This window comes from Podarcis melisellensis, assembly GCF_964234715.1.
Source record: "Podarcis melisellensis genome assembly, chromosome: 16".
In the NCBI taxonomy this organism is placed as follows: Eukaryota; Metazoa; Chordata; class Lepidosauria; order Squamata; family Lacertidae; genus Podarcis; species Podarcis melisellensis.
This window is the reverse complement of record NC_138533.1, coordinates 19,002,169-19,026,055: the sequence shown is the minus strand read 5'-3', so window position 1 is coordinate 19,026,055 and position 23,887 is coordinate 19,002,169. Positions and strand designations below refer to the sequence as shown.

The 23,887-nt window shown below is 45.4% G+C and overlaps 2 protein-coding genes across 7 annotated transcripts in view; both read left to right on the top strand.

Moving 5' to 3' along the window:
• Positions 1-3,367, top strand: part of SPTBN2 (spectrin beta, non-erythrocytic 2) — a 98,580-nt gene extending 95,213 nt beyond the window's left edge. For both annotated transcript variants that reach the window (XM_081892185.1, XM_081892186.1), the window contains 3 exons: positions 7-180; positions 1,518-1,560; positions 2,872-3,367. In XM_081892185.1, the coding sequence (XP_081748311.1) occupies positions 7-180; positions 1,518-1,560; positions 2,872-3,105 (451 nt within the window). In that variant the 3' untranslated portion in view covers positions 3,106-3,367. The remainder of the gene's footprint in view (positions 1-6; positions 181-1,517; positions 1,561-2,871) is intronic.
• Positions 3,368-8,872: 5,505 nt separating this feature from the next.
• On the top strand, positions 8,873-23,143 carry LOC309359056 (RNA-binding protein 4B-like). 5 transcript variants are annotated; one of them, XM_081892518.1, is made up of 4 exons: positions 8,873-8,996; positions 14,076-14,498; positions 19,365-20,022; positions 22,573-23,143. In XM_081892518.1, exons 2-3 carry the CDS (start codon positions 14,087-14,089, stop codon positions 20,012-20,014), a joined length of 1,062 nt encoding a protein of 353 aa, XP_081748644.1. In that variant the 5' UTR covers positions 8,873-8,996; positions 14,076-14,086; the 3' UTR covers positions 20,015-20,022; positions 22,573-23,143. The 5 variants fall into 5 exon arrangements, with proteins under 5 accessions (XP_081748644.1, XP_081748641.1, XP_081748643.1 ...); XM_081892515.1 differs by having other exon boundaries at positions 8,909-8,991; XM_081892517.1 differs by lacking the exon at positions 8,873-8,996 and adding an exon at positions 9,022-9,046.
• Positions 23,144-23,887: the final 744 nt, after the last annotated feature.

Genomic DNA, 23,887 nt, shown 5'->3' with positions numbered 1-23,887 from the left:
TGCCAGGTCCTGGCAGAACATCTACTGTATTGTCCGGAAGGGCAGCCTGGGCTTCTACAAGGATAGCAAGAGTGCCAGTCACGGCATCCCGTACCATGGCGAAGTGCCCATCAGCTTGCAAGGGGTGCAGTGCAACGTCGCTCTGGACTACAAGAAGCGCAAACATGTTTTTAAGCTTGGGTAGGTCAGCAAGGTTCTTTCAGCCAAGTGGCATTGACCACACTTACTTTTATGTTCTCCTTGTTTCCGAATGTACCACTGGATGCTCTCTGCTCATGCAGCTTAACTGCCGTGACTCACAGCTGTGGATGAGAGGATTTGTCCATTTTGGTTTCCCTCCATTTCTCATTTTTCCAATCTCAGACTCGCTTCTTCACATTTCCACAGCGATTCTTATTTAAAATCTTTGTGAAGATTCTTCAGCATTTTTGTGAGCACTTCTTCTGTACACAGCTTTGACCAAAGCACACATACACACAAGCAGTTTCTCCGAATATAATGCATGCTTTGTATGTTATTTTCATTAAAAATAATTTGCTTTTATGCACCCTTTCCTCTAATACATGCATTCTTGTGTAAACATTCTTTGGTGGGAGAACTGCATAGCAAATTTTGGATCAGTGCAGATTTTGAAGGATGGCTGTGCTTTGGTTTTCGTGTTTCAGAAAGTACAAATCTGAAAAATTCAACATTAAATTTGAACTGAACGGAATGTCTCTCACAGCCCTGGGGGTCATGTGAGCTGTGGGGGAATCTTGTAGCTCTCAGCCCTAGGAATCTTCAGAACTGTAGTGAAAGCAGTTGCAGATCAGTTCACAGAATTTTCAGCACCCACCACAGTGCTGTTCTAACAGCACAGTCCCATGCATGCATTCAGAAGGTGTTAATGTCAGGTAAGGTTGTCTACAGGTGTTGAGGGGGCAACAGAAAAGAGATCCATTTTAGGCCATTTGGTTTCCCTTTATTGAATAAACGAACATAGAGGAGCATTGCAGGATGGTCCCAACAGTATATACAGAAATATACAGGGATACCTTTATTTTTTAGCCATTCATTCATTTGTATTTTCCAGTGAGAAATTTAGTAACATGTAAAAAGGTAACAAAGGGGGAAGACGACACCTAAATATTCAAACTCTGCTTTTGACAACTTATTAAGTTTATATTGTATTGTATTGTCTTATATTGCACCTTGAATTGCAGTGGGCAGAGGTCCTGTTTCCTGTAAAGAAGGCGGGTGGGTGGTGTTTTTGGTAGTTTATTTGTAGTAATACCTTGATTGTGTACTGGCTTTTCCTCAATATTTATGTTTTAAAAAAAGAAAAGGCAAGCATGTTTAGGACTTTGTGTTTTGCACCAAGTAATGTGACTGTTTTTTAGCCAGATTCCTAGCTCCTGTTAGCAGAGGGATTGGAGTTTGGATATGATCCACAGACAGGCACCAGAGCAATTCTTACCTTCCTTCTCTCTCTCTCTCTCTCTCTCTCTCTCTCTCTCTCTCTCTCTCTCTCCTTGCAGGTTAGCGGATGGCAAAGAATTTTTATTCCAGGCCAAGGATGAGGTGAGTAGAGGTCCAATTCTGCAAATCCTGCTTCTAGGGCAGTGTTTTTCAACCTTTTTTGGGCAAAGGCACACTTGTTTCATGAAAAAAATCACGAGGCACACCACTATTAGAAAATGTTAAAAAATTTAACTCTGTGCCTATATTGACTATATATAAAGTAATTCTCTTGAATAGGAATCAAATAAACAAAAAAGAAAGTATTTTATATTATGAAATAGTAAGTAAACAGAAATATGAAAAATTATAAAATACTTTATTTTTAAATCTTTCGAATTTTTCCATTTTTCCCACGGCACACCAGGCAACAGGTCACGGCACACTAGTGTGCCGCGGAACAGTGGTTGAAAAACACTGTTCTAGGGGACTGGTGGCTCCTAAGCCTCCGACCCCCTCCCCCACCATGAAGCCAAATTGCAGCCCTCATTTCAGCTCCAACTCTTCCTCCTACAAATAACATCGGGAACAGCCTGGTTTGGGAGCTGCTGAATCAGACTGATGGTCCATCTACCACATCAAGTGGCAGTGGCTCTCTGGGGTATCTGATGGGCCTTTTCCCCAGCCAAACCTTGAGATGATAGGGATTAAACCTGGGATGTTCTGCAGCACTTGGCTATGGGGCACCTACCCACTCTCATCTGAATGGCTAGAATTTTTCTGAAAGTCTGTATGGAAAAAAAGGATATGTTTAAGGTGCGTGGCTTCTCCCCAAGGAATCCTAGGAATTGTAGTTCATAAGGGTGCTGGGAATTGTAACTCTGTGGGGCGTGAACTGCTGTTCCTAGGATTCTTTGCGGGGAGACAGGTGCTTTGAATGTGTGCTGAATGTGCTTTAAATGTACAGTGCGGATGTGCTGCTCAAAAGCCACACCCTTTGACCGGGGTCCCCCCCCCCATCTCAGGATTTCTTGCCCTCACTCTATGCTCTTTTTTACCCATGCCTCCAGTGCTAAGAGTCGAGTGCCACAGATTAAGTAGCCAGAAGAAAGATTAAGTAGCCATGTACAAGAAAGGTGGTCATAGTAGGATTGGGGTGGAGGGGGGATTCCCATCAACTCAGGCCATTGGCTGTGTTGGGTGAGGCTGATTGGAGTTGGAGTCCATGAGTCCATAAAATGAAAGGAGCTGCCCATCCATGCCAGCCCAGCCTCTGACTCCAAAGCCCTTAACATCCACCCTCCCTTATATACCACTTAGAGGGGGAATGGTGCCATTTCTCAGCGGCATGCTGGGGGGAAAACACTCCGCACATGCTCAGAAGGACTATTGGCTCATGCTTTGCCCCCTCTCCCACTTCTTCCCCCATCCCAGGCTGAGATGAGCAGCTGGATGAGAGTTATCAATGCTGCAGCTGCCTGCGCCCCTACGCCACAAGGCCCTGCAGAGGACCAGCCGCCGCTCATCAGCAAAGGAATGACCCGGGCCTTGACCATGCCTCCCGTCTCGCCTAACAGCGCCCCGGAAGGGACTGTCACTCTGCGTAGCAAAGAGTCCAAGGAAAAAGATCGCGAGAAACGCTTTAGCTTTTTCAAAAAGAACAAATAAGGGGCCACACCTGGAGAAGTGGGGCAGGGTGGGGGCTGCAGCTGCCGAATCTGTACAGAACTGATCATCAGAGCGGGCATGGCGGGGGCTTTGGACTGGGGGGGGAGGGAGGGAGGGGCCGGGGCATGACACAGCTGATGGAGACCACAGTTGTTTTTCTTTTTTTAGTACTGCAGATTGCATGAAGCATCTTCAAACTTTATGAGGAATGCCTCTCCTCCTGCCTCCCCGCCCTCCAACAAAAGAAAAAAACTAAACAAGCCATGCTGCCTCTATCGAATCACGTTTGCAGAAGCCCCTGGCAGAGATGCTGCATTGGAGGGTGGGGGGCAGGCTGCCTTGAGATGGGGGGGGGAAATTGATGAACTCTGGGTATGATGGGGGGTGCACATCTGGGTCATCAAGTGATGGGTGCTGCGCAGGTCATGGGGAGAGGGAGGAGGACGGCCCGCTACTTCCATTCAATAGGAGCAGAGGGATCCCGACCTTTCTGGGGTTGCAACGGCATGGGCTCTGTGCGAAAGTTTTCCGTTTCCAGGTGCCATCAAAACTTTGTCGGAGGTGAAATGGACTGTTCAGGGTTTTGTCGTTGAGAATCTTCTCCTATGATCTCATCCCTAGCCAGGAAACGCTTCCACTGCCTGAGGAGCCCCACCACCTCATCCCATTTTCCTCCCTGCGATACCTGGTATGCTCCATCATGTTTTTGTAGCCTCCTGAAACGGGCCCTGTCCTGAAGGCTAACAGGAAGGAACAAGATATGGTTGGTTTTGAAGAAAAGCCTCTTTTCCAGTGCACTGCTGGACCCAACCTTGCTCTCTGTCTTTCCCCTCCAATTTTTTTTTTTTAGCTAAATCATGTCCCCAGCAGCTGTCTAAAAACAGTAGCTAAGCCACCTTCTCAATGGGCAAGTAAGTGAGTTCCCCTTTAATTAAGGACCCCGGTCCTTGGCTTTCATCAGGGATGGGTAGAAGTTAGATTGGAATCTTGTTAGTAGATCTCTGGCTGTTTTGTGGTAGATTGGCAAGAGGTTTTGACTCCTAATGGTCTGACAATAGTAACTGCCTCCTCCCTCAAATCATACTGCTTTGGGAAGGAGTAAGCAAGAGTGGATTTTTGTATGAAAGGATTTATGATCTTGATACTGGATACTGATCACTACTTCCTGGACTCCGCATGTGCTCAGAGGGCACACTTTCATCCTTAATTCTTATTAAGTCCTCAGTACATTTGCTCAGTTGAGCTCCTGTTGTTGCACCTGGCTCCAGGTGGTAGATCTCAGGGTTGTAGAGGGAAAATCCTGCCCAGGTCTGGATTAGGGTTACGCTACCTAAGCAAGGAGAGGGTGTATGAATGGAGACATTGTGGGTGAGCGAGGTAGGGGGCTAAGCCCCCCCCCCCGGTCTTTGAAACTGCCTCCTCCACTGTGATTCTTACAATTTCTCAGGCCTCCAGACTGGGAGCAGAACCGGGATAAACAGGTGGTTACAGGAGAGGGGTAAAAGTCTTGCATGAGACAAATTTAGCTTTCTTCTGTCTACCAAGGCCAGTTCCATGTTTTGAGGGAGTGGGGGCTGGCAAAGTACCCCTTTGGACCCAGGCTTATTGGCCAGCTGGTTCTTGAAAACCAGCAGCCACTTTTATTTTCCCACAATACCCTTGGTGCCTCTGGAGCATTGTGAGAAATTTTAAAATGGCAGGCGTCATTGGTTTTCCAGTGGTTTTGGGGGGGCTGAATCATAAGTTGGCACCACTTGGGCCAAAGCAGGCATTGCTGCTGATAGGTAGGCCGTCTGCCAGAGGCACCCATCACTTCCACTTTAGGTCATATCCCCTTCTGTCACTCACTTTCTCTCTCTCACACACATGCTTTGCTGACTGATGGAAGTGGTAGTGCAGAACATTTGGAGGTCACCAGGATTGGAAAGACTTGTTCTACAGCAAGTGGGGCAGAGCTGCATCCCAAGAGACACCTTCTGCCAATCACAATTATCTATGGCTCTGCTAATCCATGCCACTGTTATAAAGACCACTCACACACCCCTGCCTTTTTCTGGCCTTGATTCCCTCATTTTCTATGAGCTCAAACATCTAATCCAGCAAAACTCTCAAGCAGCACCTCTTGTAAGTTCTCAGCATCTGTTATACCAGCCTTCTCCAACCAGATGCCCTCCAGATGTCTTGAACGACAACTTCCATCAGCTCCAGGTAACACGTCTATGCTACTTGGGGCTAATGGGAGTTGGGGTCCAAATCACTTAGGCTTCATGCTGGAGGAGGTTACAGTACATGGAAGTATCCTGCCTGTGAACAGACATTTCTTTCTGCACTACCGTGGCTCATAGCAGCTTCTATACTTCCCAGCCGCAGGTCCAGTCTCCACATCCTGTGGCCATGAGTCACTCTGTTCTGTCTTAAAAGGGAGACTTTGGAATCAAAAGGGAGCAAATGCATTGTGTTCTGGGCAGTGGTTGTATTTTATTTTTTTGAAAAGCCTGTCCTGAAAATAACTCCACTCTGGGCCCTTTTTTAAGAAAAAGAAGCAGGAAAAAGGTTGTTCCTGAAGGCTATATTGAAGGGAGCCAGTTTACATGGCTGGAATATGTGTATTCAGGTGGTGGTGGTGGTTGGGTATTACAAGAATCACATTACTTTGCCTGGTTGTAGGAATTGAGGTTGCTCTGTTGGGTCTACCTGGATTCGATGTCCATCAAAACCTCACCAGCTTGCCTGATCTCCGCAGGCATGGAATTCCACTGCTGATCTTCACATCCCGCACAGCTGTGTCCTTGCTCCATTCCCGTTTTTCTAGCTCTGGTTTTTGACCTGTGTGTGCCTTCCTTTTCATAATCATATGCTGCCCTGCCTGCTACACTTCCACCCCCCCACCCCCTTGCCATGTGAAGATAACACTGCGCCGTCACCCTTGCCACAAAGGATGCAGAGGCTGCCTCAGCACAGGGCCCACAGCAGGGTGCGCAAAACCCAGAGAGCAGCCATCGCCTGCCTCCCGGCAATCTGGATTACAGGAGGTGATTTGGGAAGAAGGTTCTGTTTCTGAGGGAGGGGGCCTGGCTTTTAAAAGCAAGGCACTCTGTGCCTTCCCAGCACACCTGTCAGGGGTCCCTGCTCCCAAGCAGCGTCCCGGTGGTGTATCCGTGCTTGTGGGAGACCGTTATTCACGTGTTTGCAGTGGCATCTGTTCCGATCTTTTTGGACAAATAAAAAGAATCTGTGTAGAGAGTAGCCAGCCTGTTTCATTCCTGCCCACCTGTTGCGATGGCAGCAAAATCTGAAATCCCCTCCCTGTGTTGCTGTCTCTGCGTTAAAAGGCAAATAGGCTGAGCAGGATCGTATTTACTTATTTATTAAAATACTTATATACCACCAAATGATAAAAAATATACCGAAATGGTTCACAACATTAAAAAGATAAAAACCACATAATAAAAGTGTCCCAAAGTTAAAACAAATTTAAAAACAAAAAGTTCTAAAACAAGTCTGCTTGGTCAGTTGCTTTTTTAAGATGGAGAGAGCTGCCTGATGAGCCAAAATATAGACAGGTGAAGCTTTCCAACACAGAGAAAAGCTTTGCCTTGTCTTGCTAGTCATTGTGCAAAAAGTGATAATGCAGGGACATGTATGGAGTTGGTATTTTCAGGCACCTTGACAGGGTCCCCTTTGCTGATCACCAGAGCCTTTTGCTGCAATTCTCTCCCTTGTCACCTGCAAACCTCTTCTCACTCACCTGCCCTTTCTCTCTGGGGAACAGTGAAGATTGGGCTCAGAATGAGTGGCTGCAGGGAAGAAGAGAGAAGCATGCACTGCATCTTGCCCAAGGGTTTCCCTGGAGAGTCAATGCCAGTGTTGAGCTAGAAAAGCCTGACTTGGGGCAAGGCAGCTAGCTGCTCCTGTTAAAAACCCTGAGTCTGCAGCATGCAACACTTTAACTGGTGCACCCCAAGAGGAGACCCGTCATTTGAAGGGGAACATGATTGGATAAGTATTGTTAACCCAAAGAGGGGAGTCACCCCCACCCCCAGTGCAGCCTTAAGGCTGCTTTATAGACTGGCTATTGCCATCAGCTTCCTTCAGTGTAACTTCAGGCTGCCACCCTTTTAAAAAAAGGCTGGCAGTGCTTCTGTGTCTTTTAACAGACATAGCACAGGCAAAGGTTTAGCATAAAAGGAGCCCTAGTAAAGCAGAGCCTGTCTAGTGCATTGCAGGGAGTTGGAAGAGAGCCCAAGGGTCATCTACACCAACTACAATTCTATGTGCCTGTCAATAGCCACCAGCCATTATGGCTGTGCTCTACCTCAACTGCCAAGAGATAGCATGCCTAAATGCCAATTTCTAGGAATCAAAAGTGGGGGAGAAGAGTGTTGCACTCAGGTCCTCCTTGCAGGCTTCCCATAGGCATCTGGTTGTCCAATGAGAGAACAGGATGCTGGACTAAGTAGGCCTTTGGCCTGATCCAGTAGCCAGGCTCTTCTTAAGATCTTAACAACAGCCAGGAAGACTCACAAGCATGAAATATGTCTTGTCTGCTAATCGATATTCAGGTTGCACCTGTCTATGGAGGTTCCACTTAACTATCACTGTCCATAGCATTCAGTAGACATCTTCTCTGTGTGATGCTTAATTAGAAGAAAAGTACAGCCCCATTTCCCCCTTGGTCAGACCTTATCTGGCATACTTTCTTCCCTTTTGACACACTGCATCTGCCCACAGGAAAAAAGCTTTCCCTACTGGATTTCTGCCCATACTGTGAGCTGTGAATGGGTGAGTGGGGGGAACAACTGAAAAAAAAAGTTTCTACGCTACTTCAGACACCCTACGGAGAACCCCCACAATCAGGGCTATTTCTGGTGATACTAAGTGTTCTCATTTCATCCTCACGGTGACCCTGGGATGGAGGTTAGGTTGAGAGATGGTGACTGAATGGAGACCCAAAGCCTGGTTATTGTCCAACACTAACCATTATGCCACACTAGCTCTCAGATAATTTTAAGGAGTCTTCCCGAGTCCTACCAGGCAATGCTAGGAATTGAACTTGGGACATTTTGCATTGCATAGCAGGTACTCTACCATTCGGTAATGAAACTCCCACTGGGTGACTTTGGGCCAGTCCTCCTTGCTTGGCCTCACCTACCTCACAGGGTTGTTGTGAGGATAACACGGAGAGAGGGGAGCCTGGAACAAAACAAAGTAAGTGGGGTAACAGCGTTAATCACGGATAGATGGGAAAACATTAATAAAGGTACTCCGAGGCTCCTCTCGCCCCCCCCCCTATTTTCAGGGACTCCTTCCCAAAAGTACTTTCTATGGAATAGTCCCCGCCACCTTCCCTTGGAGCAAACCATATTCACTCCAACACCACCCCCGCCTTTTCGTGGTATCACCGGGGGGGGGGGGACTTCCCACATCCACACGCCTACCATTCAGCAACATACACTCGGCGGCCCCCACCTCCCAACTGAGCACCCCCACGCTCCTGAAAATGGTACGACCCTTCGCTCTCGGACGACGCGACTCGTCATTGAGAAGGAAGGATCAGCCGACGTAGGGCGGGGGACGAGGAGAAAGCTGGGCGTGGGCGCGCCAAGGGGCGAGAATTTCCCCCCTGTTCCTCCTCGTCGTCGACGTCAGATGCTAGGAACCAACCCACATGGCTGCCTTTTCAAAGAGGGCTCTCATTGGCTAGACCTCCTTGATAGACTCTGGCCCGTGCCCACTCACCACGCGCGGCGGTTCCTCGTGGGACCAATTAGGGTACAGCGGAGCGCGGGTTAGGGGGTTCGGAGGGCGGGTGAGAAGCTTTTCCGTTGTCTCTGCCGCCATTTTGTGCCGTGGGCTGCCGCCGCCGCCGCTGCTGCTGCTGCTAAGGCAAGGTAACGAGGTGCAATTCTGGGCGGTTGGCTGAAGTGTAAAGCGGGGTTGGGTGGGTTTTGTGGATTTAAATAATACTGATAATATAATTGTTATGTTATTGACATTAATTAATTCTTCCTCGCCTTATTCTTCTGTTATATATCGATACTTTAATATCTAGCATTTTTTAATTATATGCCACCCGATAACCAACTTCTCCGGGTGGCGTATACTAAAACAGCGAAGTACGGTAACATACAATACTATCAGTTATTTTTAAAAAAGCAGTATGTGGTCAATATGAACCCTTTCAGTTTTATCCTAATTGATGTTGACACGTCGTTAGATTCAATACTGTAATGTAAACTTAATAAGATCTTAGTATTATCCATAACGTGCTATATGTTAGCATATTGTGTTTATACTCTTAACAATAAGCATATTCCAGTGTTAGCGTTCATTTCTAGCAAATAATGAAGAAAGTATTACGTTACGTGCGCTATTGTTGTTGCTGTTGTGTTTCTTGCCTACCCTTTGCCACAGTCCCAGGGTAGAATTGCAGCATTTAAAAAACATGAGACAGTAAAACAGCTCTATCATCCATAACCCGCCAAAATAATTCCACACAGCGCATTACTCAAAGGACCAGGATATAGAGGTGTGTCTTCAGCAACGGATGGAAGCTGTAAAGACGTGGTGCCTGTTGTACCTCTGTGGAAAAGGCGTTTATCAGTTCTTGGGGGCATCGCTGAGAGGGCACTCTCCTGAGCTGCAAGAAGTTCTTTGGGTTGCTTACAAAATAATGGTTTTGTTAGCATTATTGTTGTTGCAGTTTATTATTATCTTTGCATCAGTGTCACTGTGTACACGCAAATTTACAAAGTCTTAAGTGTAAAGAGAAGGGGCAGATGGACCATGTCCCAAGAAGTTTATTATTAAAATGTATACCCTATATTTCAATTAAATTAACAAGGCGGGGTATGGATCTTTGCAAACAATAAATAGATTTGGGGGCTGAAATCACCCCCTTCTCATTTTACTTATAACACTTCAGCTAGTGTGGTGAAGTTGTGGGGGGAAAAGAAAAGCAGTTAAGTCATTGTGTGACAAAAATACTTTATTTGCTTTCTACTATACTGTTTAGCTTATCTCATTTGAAAGTGAGCTACGTAAAGGTGCTTACTAAACTGGAGTATTGTGCTTTTGCACCATCTTCTGAGTGAAATCCAATTTAATTTCAATGGGTTTTTGTGGCAGAGTACAATGGATGTGTGCTACTTTTATGCTTGGAATTAAATGTTATGTATTACATTCCTCTCATGGTAATAAATGGGGTAGAGGGGGTCTGCTTCTGATTGGGACTGTGACAGAAGCAACGGGTTAAAGGCTGAGGCCCTGGTCTCCCTGTCAAATGCTCTGATGGAGGGGACTCTAGGCCAATTTGCTGCTGAGCATTCTCTCTTAGTCCATGGAGGTGATGGGGCCCACTGGTTCTCGGGAGGACCTTTGATCAGTGAAATGGACTGGCCACTGGTTTGAACATAAGTGGCACAAGTCTATCATGGAATATGGCCAAGCAAAGGTAAGAGTGTATGTTCATACCTACCATGTGGTGGTGATGCCTTATTACTTTGCCACCATGGTATCCTCAAATAGCAGTTTAGCAGAGCTGTTCTACATAGTTCAAGGTTTCCCACTCCTCATGAGGGGGAACTATGGTTATCACTTGCTGTGAGAGATTTGCAAGGCACTTTTAATACAAAATCATTTGCATTTGGTCTGACATGGACAGCATATTTCTGCAAGTCAAGGGGAAGTCTCTGGCAGTGTCAAGGTTGGATAAATGGGATCAATTTTAGCTGTTGTGCCCCAATGACCTGGAGAAGATAGTTGAAGAGGTTTGGCCTACCATCTGCAATCTTGACGCTTTGCTCATCCTAGCTTATAAAAGCTAGTTGAAAGGGATTAACCAACCAGTCAATACTTCATTTAGGGAGGATTGTGCTGTGTTGGTTGCCTTGAAGGAGAGTGCAATCCCTCCTGGAGAAGCCTTCCTTAGACCGAGAAATATGATACCCACTTTTGGGAGCAAGGCAATTGAGAAGGTAATAGCTGTTCAACTTCAGGTGTGCTTGGAAGAAGCATGTTATCATGGCCTATTTCAGTCAACTGCCTAGTTTGGGCACAGAGGCAGCTTTGGTTGCCCTTATTGATTATTTGAATTGGGAGAGGGATGGGAGTGTGTATGACTCTGTTGATTGTCACTTAACAGCTTTTGATATACTTAGCTCTGGTGTCCTACTGGGCCGCTTTTGTAAATTGGGAATTGGAGGCAGTGTTGTGCAGTGGTAGTTCATCTACTCTGGGTATCAGATTCAGAGAATAGCCTTTTGAGATTCCTGCTTGATCCCATAGTAATTGCGCTGTTCAGCTTTGTAGGGGGTCCATCCTGTCTGCCATGCTGTTTAACATCTATGTGAAGCTGTTGATTACCATCATCAGGGGATGTCGGATGAGTTGGCATCAATATGCTGATGATGCCTTCTTTGCATTGGAATCAGAAGGTTTTTGGGTGCGAATTGATTGCGTAGAAGTGGTGGAGGGCTGGGGGCGGGCACTGAACTGAAAGGATGGAGATTCTGTGGCTTTTTGGTCCTATATTCAGGAAGTGGGTTCACACCTTATTCTGGAGAGATTGCACTCGTCACAGTGTTTCTGTTACTAGCTACTTTTGGTTCACCAGCTATGGCCTTTCTTTGACTGAGATAGAGTGGCTACAGTAACCCATGATTTGGTAATTTCCAAACCAACTACAGTACTGCAATGCACTCTACATGGGGCTATCATGCCATAGGGGTTTCAGTGATGGTTGAAACCGTTTTTGTTTCCTTTGGGTAGTGGCAGAAGAATAAATGTATTTTTATCATATCAGAAATGTGTGTTAGTTTTAGTTGTATAATTTTTTAATTTTATTTTTTATTTCTGTTGATGTGACCCATACCCTACAACCTTTGGGTGAAGGGCAGGGTATAAATCTCAATAATAAATAAAACTTCCCCTCAGCCCACACTACTGTCACAATTCAGTTTCCACCCCACACACTGACTATTTCATTAAAAACAACTATGCAATACTAAACCAATGTCACATCTAGTTTTGCCCTAAACTAAACTCGTGCTGCATGCACACCATACATTTAAAGCAGTTGGGGTCTCCCAAAGAATCCTAGGGACTATAATTTACCCCTCATTGAACAATTCCCTGTACCCCAACAATCTACAGTTCCCAAGATTCCTTAGGAGAGCTCATGTGCTTTAAAAGCACAGTGCATATGCAGCCCATATTTAGGCTTCAGTCTTATTGAACTCAAAAGCTTGTTTCTATAGAGCCATGCAAAGGACTGCATTGTTAACTTACTATCTAAATTAGAAAATGAGAGGACGGTGAGGTAAGCAGGTAGCAAAAGCAATTTAATGCATCTACTTGCATCCCCCCCCCCCGAAGTTTATATGCCATCTTTCCACTCCCTCAATAGAGTGCTTGGTGGCTTGCAATATATATGAAATAAGAGTCCTAACAATACATTTAAAAAAAAACCTTAAAAGAGCATGAAAAGAGATGCAATGTCAATCTTGGTTATAATTGCAGTGTTGAGAGTGGGGGGATGTAATCCAAAGGCCCTGAGGAGAGACTGGTTTTTTGAAAAGGGATTTATTTGAAGGTAGGGAGCTGTGCACTTCAAGAGGGTGTGGCACAAATCCACAAAGCAGCACCAACACAAGGAGCTCCAATTCAATAGCAGAAATTGAATAAACCAACCAAGCCTTAATCCCCAAAGGTTAGGAGAGATGCTGCTTTGTGGAAGGTAATTCCAGAGGGATGTACCTCACAAAAGATGTTCTGATCTTCTGCTATAGCAACAATCTGTTGCCCAGAAATTCTGTAGGGGAAGTTTTTCTTGCATGAAGTGAATGTAAAAGAGTCGCTTTCTAAATTTTTCTATGCCAAGCCACTGTTAAAGTCACAGATAAAGAGCCTGACAAAAGAGAGTGGGAATGACAATGCTTATGATAGGTTAGAGAGGTTTTGTTACAATCAAGCAGTATATAGCAATACCTTGGAAGTTGAACGGAATCCGTTCGACTTCCAAAATGTTTGAAAACAAAATTGCAGCTTCTGATTGGCTGCTGGAGTCCTGCAGCCAATCAGAAGCCGCAGAAGCCCTATCGGACATTCGGGTTCCAAAAGACCGTTTGCAAACTGGAACAATCACTTCCAGGTTTTGCGGCATTTGGGAGCCAAAATGTCTTGAGTTCCAGGGTGTTTGGGATCCAAGGTACGACTGTATAAATAAATGTTGCAGCATGTGGGCAGAATGCACCTTTGGATTTGTATGCAGAGGCCTGCTTTTACAGAGACTTTAAACATAATTAAGGCATTCTTGTGAGCTGCTTTGAATATCTGAATGCTTATGAGGTAAATATAAATCTGTTGAATAAGTGAATCTTCCTAGAAAATCAGTTTGTGGTAAATAGGATAGATCACTTACTTTGGATATAGGAAATCCAGGTTTAGATCCTCCAGTTATTATTACTATAAAAGTTTACATTCTTCCTCCCAAAGGAGCTCAGAGAAGCAAGTACATAAGCCTAATTACAATATTTCTAAAAACAGGCAGTCCATCTGCTGCATGGAGAAAGAGGGGGCTTTTGCCTGTGCACTGCCATCCACACACATAAGAGAAGAACTTCTGAAGAGGAGAGTGCTTGAAGTACCCGTGACTTAGAGCCCTGATCATACCAGTTTGCAAACCATGGGAAGCCTACTTATCTAGAGTCTGCTTCTCTGTACAGATATCCCCCGCCCCCATATGGGGGTAGAGCCATAGTAGTGAGGGCCTTCTCAACAAGATTATGATCTCTTGGAAGATAGCACTTGAAGGGGGCTTGTGAAATTCATTAGATGCTCTTGATCTTGATGTGAGGAATTGTTCTTTGACTAGTGAATCCCGGTTTGGTTTTCTTTCTTTGCGTAAGTGTCTTAATACTGTTTGTCTTCCTTCATTGAAATACAGCCTCTTTCTTGTCCCCCACGCTCAGCATTAGCCACCATGGTGAAACTTTTTATTGGCAATCTTCCTCGGGAGGCCACGGAGCAGGAGATCCGCTCCCTTTTTGAGCAGTATGGACGGGTTCTGGAATGTGACATCATCAAGAACTACGGCTTTGTGCACATTGAGGACAAGACGGCAGCCGAGGATGCCATCCGCAACCTGCACCATTACAAGCTGCACGGGGTGTGCATCAACGTGGAGGCCAGTAAGAACAAGAGCAAGGCTTCCACCAAACTGCACGTAGGCAACATCAGCCCCGGCTGCACCAACCTGGAGCTGCGAACCAAGTTTGAGGAGTATGGGCCGGTGCTTGAATGCGACATTGTTAAGGATTACGCATTTGTGCACATGGAGAGAGCAGAGGATGCCGTGGAGGCCATCAGGGGCCTTGACAACACAGAATTCCAAGGTGGGAAAGGGGGAGCCAGGTGGGCTAGGAACAGGAAGGAAAAAGACCCATGTACGGGTTCGCCTCTCCCACGGGGGCTGACAAGAGTTCCAAACTACTCCAGCCATGTTCAGCAGCTGGGAGGGCTGTCCGCTGGCTAGATTTTAATATTTGATTAGTCTGGCTTCTAACCAATGATTTTCTTAAATAGATTCAATTTAAATACATGTACATTCTTGGCAAAAGGCCTTGTTTGAGGATTTGAAAGTGGGTACTTTATTTTCTGTGTGAGAAATTTAATGAACCAAAGCTCACTGCTTCCTCAATACATTTGCATCCAAATTTGTATATACCATTCGTAGAGCCAGAACAATTTCAAATACATGTTTTCAACCAGTAAATTTAACGAAATCCCAGAAAGATGCCTTAAAAATTGATTTTAGCTGAACAGCCAGCGTATTAGAAGAAAAACAGTCAATGTATTCTCCCACCCCAAAAGAAGTTTTCTAACTTTAAATTTAAATTTAAAAATGACTTTAAATTTCTCTTTCATCCAGTTCAGAACAGCAATGAAAAAGCCCCCAGGTCTTTCACAGTTCCCAGGTCTCTGCTTCTTGTTAGCCCTACTAGTTATGTGGTGTTTGTGGATGTTCAGTGTGTATTTAAAGTTTTAGTTAGTTATTGATTGAATTGCTATAAGCTTGCAGCACTGATGACTGAAGATCGGCTCAAATCCATGCGATATGGAGCCTGCCCACCACCTAATCAGCCTTTTGACCTTGTGCAATCTAGGGCACAATCCTACCCTTTCCCCTCACCCAGCTTCCTTACCTACCTGTCACTTTGCTTTCAGCAAGTAGATCCTTTTTAAAAACAAGAACTGCCTCTCTTCTTCCTGCCTCTATAGCCATCAATCACTTAAGCCCATGCTTCCCAGCCCACTGCCTGCTCTGTTCTCATTCCTTCAGCCAGTTTACTTTTGCACTTCCTGTGTTTTCTACTTCCTGGCCTTCTTAACTGATTCCCCCCTCCCTTTCCCTTTATTGCTGACAGCACATGGCTTCTCCTTCCCAAGGCCTGCATGACCTTTTACCTCTCTCTTAGAAGCTGCAGTATTTATCAACATTCTGTTGCTAACAGCTTCCTGCCGAGCAGTTAGAATGTCATTGTTAGATCCAAGACAGCATAGCAAATCTGATGGCTAGGGACAGGCAGCAAAGACTGATTTTTTTTAGCTTGTTTTAGTAATCTACTATTTCTGTTCTAGTAATTTAATTATTATTATTTTTTACTTCCACTTTTTGGGGGTTTGGAGAGGGATATATACCTAATTTTCAGAATGTTGAACATCTGAGTAGTACTTTAGTTGGTTACTAAAACTCTTCAGTACAGTGTTTGCAAAAATGTGTTAACAAAACAAATTTCTCCAATCTGGAGCTTTTCTTGGGTTGGGGAAGAAATCCAAAATAACCATCCACGTCAATTTTTGCTGAGGTTGATACCTTCCAGGTGAGAATTGCATGGTAATATGTTAAAGTATTCTTTCTTCCAAAAAACAACAACCAAAATATACAACTAAAATGCACAGTTTTTTCATTTTCCTTGTAGCTTGTCTGGAAAGTGGTTAGAATCTAGCTATATCATGCTGATAGGTAAGATGTAACTCCGTATATAAAGTTAGATGTCTCTAGGGAGAGGTCAAGGCAAGGAATTGGTAGGGTTGTAAGTCATGTGAGGAAAGGCCTGGTTCATTTGAAATTGATTGGCTGAGCTGTGTTCATGGCGGGGAGAAGCCGGGGAGAGTTAAGACAGGGATAAACAAATGCTGAAATAATCCATAATATTTATTACCTATTAAGCACCCATACAGATAAGGCAAGCCTCCACCTTTGCAGTCCCTCTGTTGCTTCAGCATCTTAGGAGTTGCAGACCAACGCCCATTATGTGTTTGCTTGTTTCATCTCCCAATCTGGCAGTATTAAGCCACACTTTGAGGTGAGAAATTCCTACTTGCAGTCCTTTTGGCTCCAAAGAGTACCCATACAGTAAGTTGTATATAGTCTTGGATTTGGTGTTGAAGACTTTATGCAGTTAAATTCAGCCACTGTAGCTAACTTGGCAACGAAGTGTGTTTCTCTGTGCCAAGGTGCTTCACTCATACTCCCTGAAGACTGCCAGGCTAGTAACAGTGATTGTTTATGAATTCCAGGAGATAACTAAGTAGCAGCAAAAAAGGTACAAATTGCCTGAACCAGAAGGGACTTTTGCAAACACAGCTGATCATGCAAAGATGAGAGAAGCTTTGCTGAAGTTCCTTCTTCAGTGGTGTTACTCAGTTAAAAGTGGGGTCTGGTGAGCAGTGCCTGCCCTGTTCATGCAGTTTTTAAGGCACAGGATCCCATCTGCTGCTTATTTGGAGTTGTGGGTTGACATGCAATGGAGCATAAAGCCCAAAAGGTGAGATCAAGAACACAGAAGCTGTTTCCCAGTAACCAAGCTGTGCAACCTGATCCATTGGACAAAAGTGGGCAAGAAGGATAACTTTGGAAGCTGAGCCACATGTACTCCCAGGCAGAGTTAGAAACTAAGATATATAAGCTAATCACCAAATGGCACCTTAAACCTAGGTAACGGTCGCCACAACAGAATGTCTAGGTGCCATTTCCCCACCCCCACCCCCAGTGGAATTTTTATTGGTTACTCATTTCATTTCTACACCACTTTATATTTTAAAGAAAAACATTCAAAGCAGTTTACAACACATTACAAAATCAGATAAAACAATCCAGAATAGAACAAATTCAGGCTTCAAGGAAAATATTTCAGATCCTTTTCTGAGTGAAATTTTGCTTTCCCCATATTTATATAGCTGCCCCACTCTAGGAAGTCAATGTGGTGTACTAGGACCTGGGAGATCAGGGTTCAAACCCCCACTTAGTTGTGAAGCTCACTGGGTAACCTTGGGCCTGTCACAGCCTCTTAGCCTACCTCACAGGGTTGTTGTAGGGATTAACTGAGGATGGGGGTGAACCATGTGCACCTTGGAGAAAAAGGTGGGATACAAGTGCAATAAATAAGCTCTTCTGCTTACCTGCTTAAGATAGCTGGAGGGGCCAGCCAGATGGAGAGGTCAGTTGCCAACCTGGCATCCAGAAACCTCCACGTGGGCACAGTTGGACCCACTGCAGTTGCAAAAGGCACCTGGGAAATTTCAAACACTACTCTCAGGATGACCTGGCCTCTTTCCATCAGGAGGTAGATTCCTCTGTTCCCAGGGGGCGGTGTTGGAATAAAGGAGAGCTGAAAAGGAGCAGTGGTCTTGGGGCAAGTTTGTAGGGGGCTTCATACGTAAGAATTGCCCTGCTGTGTCAGACCAACACCCTGTTTCCTGTAGTGACCATCCAGATGCCTCTCAGAAGCACTCAGGTAGAACCTGAGCCCTTTTCCATTCATGCTTCCTCGTGACTGGTATTCAGACTGCCACTACAGGTATCAGATAGCCATTGTTAGTAGCCTTTTGGATGCATGGGGCAGAAATCAGCTGGGTTGAGCATTAAACCTTTTCACTGCTGAAATATGAGGGCACGGACTGTAAACAGTTGTCCTCAGTTAAAAGGTAGACTAGGCCAGTTTGGTGAGCAACACCTGCCCTGCATTGCTGGGTGGATGCTATCAGCCACTGTGCATGGTAAGACCACAAGACTGAAGGATTCCTTTATTGCGGGGGATTCGACTAGGTCGCCCTTGTGGCCCCTTCCAGTTCTATGATTCTAAGGCAGGTGGCAGCAGAAAGAAAAAGACTTGGCTGGCCTTGTAAGAACTAAGCCGTGCTATGTTTGGCTGTGTGCCAAGCGTAAATATTTCATTTGTGGTGCATGTCTGGTTCTGGTCTGACTTGAGGAAATGGGTGGTCTTTGTTTATGACTTCGGTAAAGGGTCACTGTCCTCCTCCCTGATGCCCTGCAACCTCTCTGGCTTCCATTTAGTTGCTGTGCTAGTGGTTTCTCTGGGCATGAAAAGGTTGGTCTGTCTGTGATAGGCCACGAATAGAGACAGGGCCATAGTCAGGAATCTCAATTAACTGCATGTCTTGAAAGCTCAGGAAGCCTTATCCTGCTCTGAGCAGAATGAATGGATTACATTTGATTCATTATATGCAAGCTTTATTGGCGTCAGGGTCAGGGAAGTGAGTTGCCTTTGGAAAATGGAGAGACAAGGAAGAGTGGATCAAGAATGTAAGGATTAATTCAGTGTGAAACCAGAGTTGGAACTTTCTTAATATCCTTTTAGAACCTTTAGCATACACTGCTATGCCCCTATAAGCATTTCATCCCCTCATAAGGGTCACAAATGTTATTTTAAAACAAAATAACAGCAACAGTTTTTCTGGTGTGTTCAGGACCACATACTGGGATATTGTATGTTTCCCGATGCAGCCATACAGTAAGCTAGCTAAGTAAGCTAGCAAAGTTTTTGAACCCAAGCCTTCTGGGTCTGCTGGCTCATTCGGGCTTTACCATAACATTCTGCAGGCCTACCAAAATATTTTTGTGTTACTGCAGCCAAAACCATATTTGGGGATTGAATGAAATAGTTCACATTCCTAAGCAGGCTGGAACAACTCTTGTGCTGCTGTATGCTCTGCTCCTCAGGTAAAATGGTGGGCTATTCCAAGTCAGAAGGTGCAGGATTCCACTTTCCCTGCCGCCAGGGACAACTGGTCCCAGAAACACATTTTATTTTGCCTCTTGTACTGTTAGCTGTACAGGCTGGGCCAGCTGGTTGTCGTGACATAAACAAGCAAACAAACCTGACCTGCTGTGCTTTTGCTTTGAACTGTTTTTAACAAATCTTTATAGCTGCCCTTCTTGCGTCTGTTTCTTCAAGGCAAACGAATGCGCGTGCAGTTGTCCACCAGCCGTCTCAGGACCGCACCCGGGATGGGAGACAAGAGTGGCTGCTACCGGTGTGGGAAGGAGGGTCACTGGTCTAAAGAGTGCCCGGTAGATCGCACGGGGCAAGTGCCCGAGCTGACCGAAACTTATAGCGAGCAATACGGAATGGTGCGCACCCCCTACCCTACGGGCTATGGGGACCCCGTGTATTATGATGACCCTTACGGAATGGTGGACTACTATAAACGGTATCGCGCGAGGTCCGCCGCGGCGTATGGGGCTTCTGCATACGACGCTTATGCGGAGCAGACCATGGCCCAGTATTCCCAGTACGCCCAGTACTCACAAGCCACGGCCATGGCCAATCGCCTCTCCACTGCCTTAGAGCCCTACGAGAGGGCCTTGCTGCCTGCCTCGGGAACTGCAGCAGCAGTAGCTGCTGCGGCGGCGGCCGCGACTTCCTCATTTTACACCCGGGATAGAAGCCCCCTGCGTCGCTCGGCAGCTGCGGCTTCCACCGTCGGAGACGTGTACGGATACGAGCGTGTTCAGCTTTCTCCCGTTCCGCGATCATCCCTCTACGATGTCCAGCGGTTCGGGCGGGATGCAGGCGCGGACAGGTTGCGATACTCCGCGTATTGAGTCTGGAGGTGAGAGCGTTTTTTTCCTGAGTCGCTTGGAGGAGGGGGATGGCACATTAGCGTGGCTGGTGAGACTTGGGGAAATGGTCTGCTGTGTCTTGAGGGATACCTTCTGGTATCTGCTGTGCTCTGGATTACAAAGCTGCTGGCAGCAACATAGGACTAGCACTTAGGATATCTGAGGCAACCTGGAGCAAGTGATGCAGCAGGGTGTGGGAGGTGTAGTTTGGACCACAGTCACCAGCCCAGCAATAGAGGGAGGAGAAGCGAGCTGTCCTTGAGGGTTTTGCTGCATAGCTGGACTGAGTATTTTCCCGTGGGAAGAATAGGCTCCACTCTCCTGTTCTTAAAATCTGGCCCAGTCTGTCAATTTCTTGCTCTCCAGCCCAAGTGCTTCGGTTGTTTTCCCCGCTGTTGCCATTGACCTTGCACCTTTGCCATCTGCTTACAAGGCTGGCAGCATCCCCCTTGCATATGTAGCTTGGTATGCACTATAAAGGCTGGGGCTGAGGTGTAGAGGCTCTGGCTTGCAGGAGATGCAGTGGCCTTTGGACAACGCTGCTCTGAAATAAGCAGCAAGTCTTTAAGCATCCAGAAAATTCCCCAGCTTCATCTCTGAGCTGTGTGCTGGGAGGGTCATTTGCAGAGGGCCTGTGAATTTTCAAAGATGACAGTTTGTCAAAGGTGCAGTTTCAACATCTCCTTACACAAGAATAGCCATGCTGATTCAGACCAAGATCTGCCTAGACCAGCCTTCTCCTTACAGCAGTGGCTAATTAGGTACATCCCAAGCGGGGCATAAAGTTTAGCTTCCCTTGTCTACTCCAGCATTCATTCAGAGTTGTCCTGCTCAATTCATGGAGGTGGCCATTGAGAAGATCTCCTTTATGAATTTGTCTGATTCTTTTTAAAAGCCACATAATTCAGTAGCCATCACCCCATCTTCTGATAGTAAATTTCTTTAGTTAATCATGCATTATATGAGGGAATACTCTGATTTTCTCTATCCTAAACCCATTGCAAATTATTTTTGGCAGGTAACACTGAGTCCTTGTAGTATGAGAGAGGGTGAATAATTTTCTTTCCACATTTTCCCCATGTGGTTCATTACTTTATAAACCTCCATCCATCCCATTTGTCTTCTTTCTAAAACAAAAACTAAAAGTCTTATTATAATGAAAGCTCTCCACCCCCTTGATATCTTAATTGCTTCCTTTCTGTATTTCTTCCAGCTGGGATAGGACACTATGCAGCATTATAAAATGTTACCATACCACAGATACATCTTATTACACTTGTAATTCTGTTGGCAATCTCACCCTAATAATTCCCCATATTGAGGGATTTTTCTTCCTCCCCTTTTTCTACCTGCTACATTTTTATTGAGCTCACACAAAAATACACAGCAGCTCCCTATTCAGGTAGTCAGCATGCATTCATCTGGAAGTTAGGTTGAATTGTGTGCAGTTGACGGGAATGAGGAGTCCCATAGGTGTGTTTTACTTGCAACCAACTGCAATAATAGCAAATGCCACCATTTGCTGTTTGTAGGGTATCTATGACCCCAGTGCACAGTAGGATAGCCTGAGGCTCCTCGGCAGTCTGTCAGACTAGATGGGCAATTCACATGCAAGCCAGGGTTTAACTACAGTTGACATAGGCTGTAGATCACTGGTAGAACTTGTGCTTAAAATGCAGAAGGTCCCAGGCGCAGTCTCCCCCCAAAGGATTAAGTAACAGGTGTTGGAGAAACCTATTTTCTCAGTGAAACTCTGGAAAGCTGCTGCCAGTCGGAGTAGACAACATAAGACTAGATGGAGAAGTAATCTGAATTGGAATAAGGCAGCTTGCTCAGTGAAGAGACCACAGCTCACTGGTAGAGCTCTGCATACAGAAGGTCTCATGTTCAGTACCTTTCATCTCGTGTTAAAAGGATCCCTGGTTGTAAAAAAAAGGACCTCTGCTTGGGAGGCAGTGTCAGTCACTGGTCTGAGCTGAGAGAAGGCAGTCTTAGTCCTGCTTCAGGGTGGATTGCAAATGCCAACAAATGAAGCATTGCCCCAAAAGTGGTTGCCCCAATGTGCATTTTAACTAGTTGCTTACATTTCAGGAAATCTGTAACTAAAATGAGCACACTGAGAATTTCTTATAAATAGGGAGGTTCTTTTGCTTTTCAAAATAAATATTTCACATTAATTGGGGTTGCAGGGACCAATGTTCCCTTAAACTGCTCATCCTGTATTACTGCTCCCAGCCAAAGTGGGATGCTTTGTCAACCGCTGAGGAATATGCTGATAATTATCTTTCCAGAGCTATTTGTGAAATAGTTACAATTCTGAGTTCTCTTTCTCTTTCTATCCCTGATGCCTGTTCCTTCCACCAGCCTCACATACAGCTTTCTTGACATTCAGAAGTTTGGGTAGGTACTCACGCACCATCCTTAGGAGTGAAGATCTTTGTGTTGGAATCCTGTGCGACGTGGTCCTGGGTTCCCTCTAGGCACTCTAGGCAGAGATCCACCTTTGAGCCTTCAAATGAATTGTGTCTTTTATTTTTCAGGTAGGCTATTTGAGGGCTGGACGTCGGGTTCCTGTGGTACATCTGCGACAAAACTGTGCCAGGCTTCACGATGTGTCAATTTGTGTTTAGCATGGTCTCACTAATGGACATCTTGTGTCTCTTCAAAGTTTAGTGACAACTAACTTCCCTTAAAAAAACAAAAACAAAAATAGAACACATTTCCCAAGGTTTTTTGCGGGGATGGGGGAGGGAGGTGTTGTGGGGAGTTCAGCAATAACTGACATTGCACCCCCCTGCCTAGACCTGGATTTTAAGTTTAGGGTGGTCCTGGGTGGAACAGGAGGCAAGCTCTTCTCCTTCTGGAGCCTACTTTAAGCCACAGCCTTCCCTCCCAGCTCAGTTTCTGTCTCCCTATTTGTGGCTTAATTTTGGAAGTGAATAATCAGTACTCCCCCCTTTTTTTCCCCTTGTTTGTTTTGTCATATTTGGTATTTTCCTGAGTTTATTCCCTCCTGTGGAGTCCTTCTTATACTGATAATTAACCTGTGACTTTTGTTCTCTGAAGTTTGACAAAACTTTTTCTCCAGTAAAATAAAACATTTGTAACAGATGCCTGAGAGTTTTTGTCTGCTGTACTAGAGACTAAAAGACAAAACGATAACGTAAAGCAGTTGTGAAGCCCCTATGATATGTGTAAAAGTGAAATGGGACAGTGTAGCTATTTAGGCACCTGATGAGCGCACATTCCCTCTGCTACAGGCCAGCTGCAAAGTTCAGCCCCCTGCAAAACTGAAGGTTGATTTCTTTTTGCTCTCCTGAGTTAGGCTATTTCACTTCATTGTACAGCGGGATGTCTAAATGTCTTATTTATTGCTTCATTTGTCAGTTGCACAAGAACTATCATCTGAGGCCTAGGAAGATCAATCTCATCTGCTGTTTCTTCCTGGCAGGAATTGGTTGGTCTGAAGTGAGCATCATTTCGTAATTCCATACATCTCCCTCTCCCCCGCACCCACAAGCCCATATGTGCATATTACTACAGCCCATAAAACAAAGGCTGAGTTAACCATATGGCCAAAAAGTTGCTTTGTGATGGTTAACATAGAGGTACAGCCTCTTGAGTTAATACAGAGCAGTCCTTAGTGTTGAGTTGCTTACCCCTGTTTTAGCCTAAAATTGCAAATGTGTGTGGGAGGATATGCCTATCCCCCGTGGGGACCACCCCTCTCACATTCTAGCTGCCACTTGTTCACTTGAGAGAAACCCTGCTGTGATGTCAAATAGCAACCGCAAGGTGCTGCAAGGTGTGAGATTTAGTGATCTCTACATGCATGTTCCACCACTATCCCATTTT

Coding starts and splice junctions, on each gene's coding strand:
- LOC309359056 (XM_081892518.1), top strand. CDS start 14,087: ATGGTGAAACTTTTTATTGGCAATCTTCCTCGGGAGGCCACGGAGCAG. Junction 14,499..19,364: donor TGACAACACAGAATTCCAAG/GTGGGAAAGGGG, acceptor TGTTTCTTCAAG/GCAAACGAATGCGCGTGCAG.